The sequence below is a fragment of the Bison bison genome, unplaced genomic scaffold (genome assembly GCF_000754665.1).
Source record: "Bison bison bison isolate TAMUID 2011002044 unplaced genomic scaffold, Bison_UMD1.0 scf7180017854474, whole genome shotgun sequence".
Classification (NCBI taxonomy): domain Eukaryota; kingdom Metazoa; phylum Chordata; class Mammalia; order Artiodactyla; family Bovidae; genus Bison; species Bison bison.
This window is the reverse complement of record NW_011485047.1, coordinates 8,090-12,518: the sequence shown is the minus strand read 5'-3', so window position 1 is coordinate 12,518 and position 4,429 is coordinate 8,090. Positions and strand designations below refer to the sequence as shown.

The 4,429-nt window shown below is 40.8% G+C and overlaps 1 protein-coding gene across 1 annotated transcript in view; it reads left to right on the top strand.

Annotated features, from left to right (window-relative positions):
• Positions 1 to 4,429, top strand: part of LOC105000833 (6-phosphofructo-2-kinase/fructose-2,6-bisphosphatase 1-like) — a gene marked incomplete at both ends in the record, with an annotated part of 13,800 nt that overhangs the window by 3,749 nt on the left and 5,622 nt on the right. The window contains one exon of the mRNA XM_010856874.1: positions 11 to 157. Within this exon, the coding sequence (XP_010855176.1) occupies positions 11 to 157 (147 nt within the window). The remainder of the gene's footprint in view (positions 1 to 10; positions 158 to 4,429) is intronic.

Below are 4,429 nucleotides of genomic sequence, written 5' to 3'. Positions count from 1 at the left end.
CACTCCTCAGTATGCCTATGCCCTGGCCAATTTCATTCAGTCCCAGGGTATCAGCTCACTGAAGGTGTGGACCAGCCACATGAAGAGGACTATCCAGACAGCTGAAGCCTTAGGCATTCCCTATGAGCAATGGAAGGCCCTGAATGAGATTGATGCGGTGAGATGGAGGGGGATGGATTCCCTGGTGGGTGGTGACTCTAGACTTATCCCCTGGGTTGCCTTTACTCTGCCTCATATGCAGAACCTAATTAATTCAACAAACTTTTCTTGTGCTAAACACTGTTCTGTGCCTTGGGGATCCAGTGAAGTCCAGAACAGACAAGGTCTTCACTCTCATGGAGCCCAAAGTTAGACAGTGAATAAGACATTGCATTGCATGCAACAAAAGTTTGTGAGAGGGGAAATACAAGGATCTGCAGAGTCTCAGAAGGTGAGGATATTCTTGACAAGACAGTGGTAGAAGATTTAGAAGGAAAATTTCCTAGAAGCAGGCAAAATGGACTGGGGTAAGGGAATAATTTTAGTTCAAGGAATAAGGAACAGTTCATGTGAAAGCCCAGAGGTGATAATAGAGCATGGCATGTTCAGGGAACTGAGGGAAAACAGCAGAGAGTCTGAGGTGATTGTAAGGTCTGGAGAGAAGGGAGATGAGGTTGGAAAAGAAGAGAGCTTATAGGGCTTTATAGTCCATATTAAGGGATTTGGATGCTACCCAAAAATGGGAAAACATTGATGTGGTTTAAGTCAAGGAGGAGTGGGCTACCATGTGCAAAATAGATAACTAGTGGGAAGCTGCTGTATAGTACAGGGAACTCAGATTGGTCCCCTGTGATAACCTAGAGGACGGGGGTGGGGAATGGGAAGGAGGCTCAAGAAGGAGGGGATATATGTATACTTAAAGCTGATTCACTTTGTTGTATAGCAGAAATCAATGCAACATTGTAAAACAATTATCTTCCGATTAAAAATTATTTTTTAAAAATTTACCTTCCTCGCCAAAAGGAGGAGTGGGCTGAATGTGATTCACATTTTCTTAAAGACCATGGTGTGAAGACTCCACCCATGACTCCATCATGATCATGTCTGGAGACTAGGTGGGAAGAGGGCCAGAATGAGAATGCATACCAGTATGGAGATGACTGCATTAGTCTAGGCAAGAAGTGAGGGTGTGATGGACCAGATGTGTATTGGAGATGAAATGAAGGAAAAACTTAGTGAATATTTCATCTGAGCCTCATGACATGACAGTCTTTCTTTAGAGTCAGGTTTTTCTATGAGCTCTTTAAGAAGATATTTCCTCTCCATTGTCTCACCTGCACTATAGGCACATTTACATCAGGTAACAGCCCACAGATTATGATTGTTAGATACTAAAGTAAAAGCTTCACCACAGATGTAGATAACTTCTGTGTAGGTAGGTTAACCTGATTGCCTGCTAGATAAATACAGGAAGTATGTGTGTGCATGCATAATAACATATATACTCAACTATAGATGTATAGAGACACACATATTTAGAAAATGGATGTACAACATTGTTATACATATCACATATATTATTATAGAATACATGTGAGACAACTTTTCATCATAATAGTTCAGTTATTGTTTGTTTCTGGCACACATGTGGTATAAGCATTTATTGGATCCCTACTCCATTTCAGACTCTAGAATAGTGCTAGAGAGAGAAATTGGTTTCTGTCTTCATTGAATTTTCAGAAAAAAATAGGGTAGTCAGAGGAATACAAAACAGCATGTGTGATGCAGACTCTGATAGGCTAGAATGTGGGCATCTGACCCAGCCATGATCTGCCTGGAGGAAGTGATGCCTACTTAAAACCTGAGAGCTGAGTAACAGTGAGCCAAGTAGAGAGGATCAGGAATCATGCAAAGAAAGCAGCATAAGCAAAGAGGGAATTGTGTATGTGTATAGAGAAGGCAATGGCAACCCACTCCAGTACTCTTGCCTAGAAAATCCCATGGACAGAGGAGCCTGGAAGGCTGCAGTCCATGGGGTCGCTGAGGGTCGGACACGACTGAGTGACTTCACTTTCACTTTTCACTTTCAGGCAGTGGAGAAGGAAATGGCAACCCACTCCAGTGTTCTTGCCTGGAGAATCCCAGGGACGGGGGAGCCTGGGATTAATTAATCTAAGCAATATTAATTATAGAGTAATATATTCCATTGATTGTTTTTTAAATGTTTCTTGTACATTCTATACTAGTCTCTTTTACATATATTATCTCTAATATTCAAAATACTGTTGTGAGATAGTTATAATTATCCTCATTTTGCAGATGAGGAAAATAAAATTCAAAGAAGTTAGGCGATTTTCTTTAAGTCAATAAGGAATCAGAGGTCACTTCCACAGGCAACAGATTCCCAGCATGCCTCAGAATAGAAAGTCAAAGCCAATCTGGAAGGACTTTGTGAATATACAGAGTGCACTTTCTCCCATGGGCAGTGTCAGATGCAGGTTTTACACTGCCTATCTTCTTGTAGGTTGGGGCAGGGGTGAACCTAACTCCTAAGAAAAGCCTGGTTGGTGACTCAAAAGACAACCAGAGCCCATTGCTTCACTACAGGAAGGTCTAATTGGAATCTACCAAACCAGAAGGGAATCTTATAAACCCAACACTGATCCCACCTCTAACAACAGACACCTCACTTCTGTGGATTTCTTAGTGAGAACTCATTCTTTAAGAGCCCTTAATTCCTTCTTTGGGTCAGGAGAGTGTATATCCCCAAGGACCACTCTGAAACTGAGGAATTTGCTAATTCTTGCATTCTGAGAGAGGTCTGTAGATACCTATTTCTTTATCTGCCAGAGGTCCTGGAGAAGAAGTGTAGGCAGAAAGGATGGGAAATGTGATAACATTGAAAAGCCCTGTTGTGGATGTGTACATACACATGCACTTGTGTACACAGTCACAGACATCCACCACAGGTATGTTTACACTCACAGATATGCATTTCACAGACACATAGACTAACTAGTCAAGCACAGGTTTCCTCTCAGACACATCTACCAATCATATGTGCACCATTCATGCACACACACACACTTACAGACAGACACACCTAGAGGTACATATCACATTCACTGTAGATACGCATGCAATCTTTGCATATATTTACATCACATAGATACATAGAGGCATACCATGGACACACTAACAGTACAGACATACAGCCTCAGCCATATTACCACAGATTCACACAGACCTCAGACATAGACACATAGATACTCACACATATGTTTATAGATATACACATTTCAGAGACACACACACCACAGACACACTGAGACCCACATGAAGAGACAGACCACAGAGACACCTATGCACACACATTCTTAGATGATGAGACATCCTTTATATACATACATATACTCATACTTATATATATATATACTTACATATATATGCTGACACAAATGCACAACCAATAGCATAAGACCTTAAACATACCAAAAATATACATCATGAGCAAGCTACACACACACAAACACAGTCACAAATTCTTAAACCCACAAATTTATAAAAATACACATATATGTACAATGTACACCTATAAACCTGCTAGGATAATCATATAGAAACACCACAGATACCCACCATGCACTCAGCCTGAACACACCTATGCACATGCACTCATTCTCACATCCACACAGCTACATATCTTGTGCACACATATACACATATACCAGACAACAAATAGAATGTATTGTCTCCTTCCACAGGGGCAGTAAAGTGAAGTAGTGAAAGTGTTAATTGCTCAGTTGTGTCCAACTCTTTGCAACTCCATGGACTATAGTCCACCAGGAAGAAGAAGTGGCAAGTATACAAAGAAGAACTATACAAAAAAGGTCTTAATGATGCAGATAACCACAATGATGTGGTCACTCACCTAGAGCCAGACATCCTGGAGTGTGAAGTCAAGTTGGCCTTAGGAAGCATTACTACCAACAAAGCTAGTGGAGGGGATGGAATTCCAGTTGAGCTATTTCAAATTCTAAAAGATGATGCTGTTAAAGTGCTGCACTCAGTATGTCAGCAAATTTGGAAAATTCAGCAGTAGCCACAGGATTAAAAGGTCAGTTTTCATTCCAATCTCAAAGAAGGGCAATACCAAAGGGACTACCATACAATTGTGCTCATGTCACATGTTAGCAGGATAATGCTCAAAATCCTTCAAGCTAGGCTTCAACAGTATATGAATCGAGAACTTCCAGATGTACAAGCTTGATTTAGAAAGGGCAGAGAAACCAGAGATCAAATTGCCAACATGTGCTGGATTGTAGAAAAAGCAAGGGAATTCCAGAAAAATATCTATTTCTGCTTCATTGACTATGCAAAAGCCTTTGACTGTGGATCACAACAAATTGTGGAAAATTCTTCAAGAGACGGGAATATCAGACCACCTTAC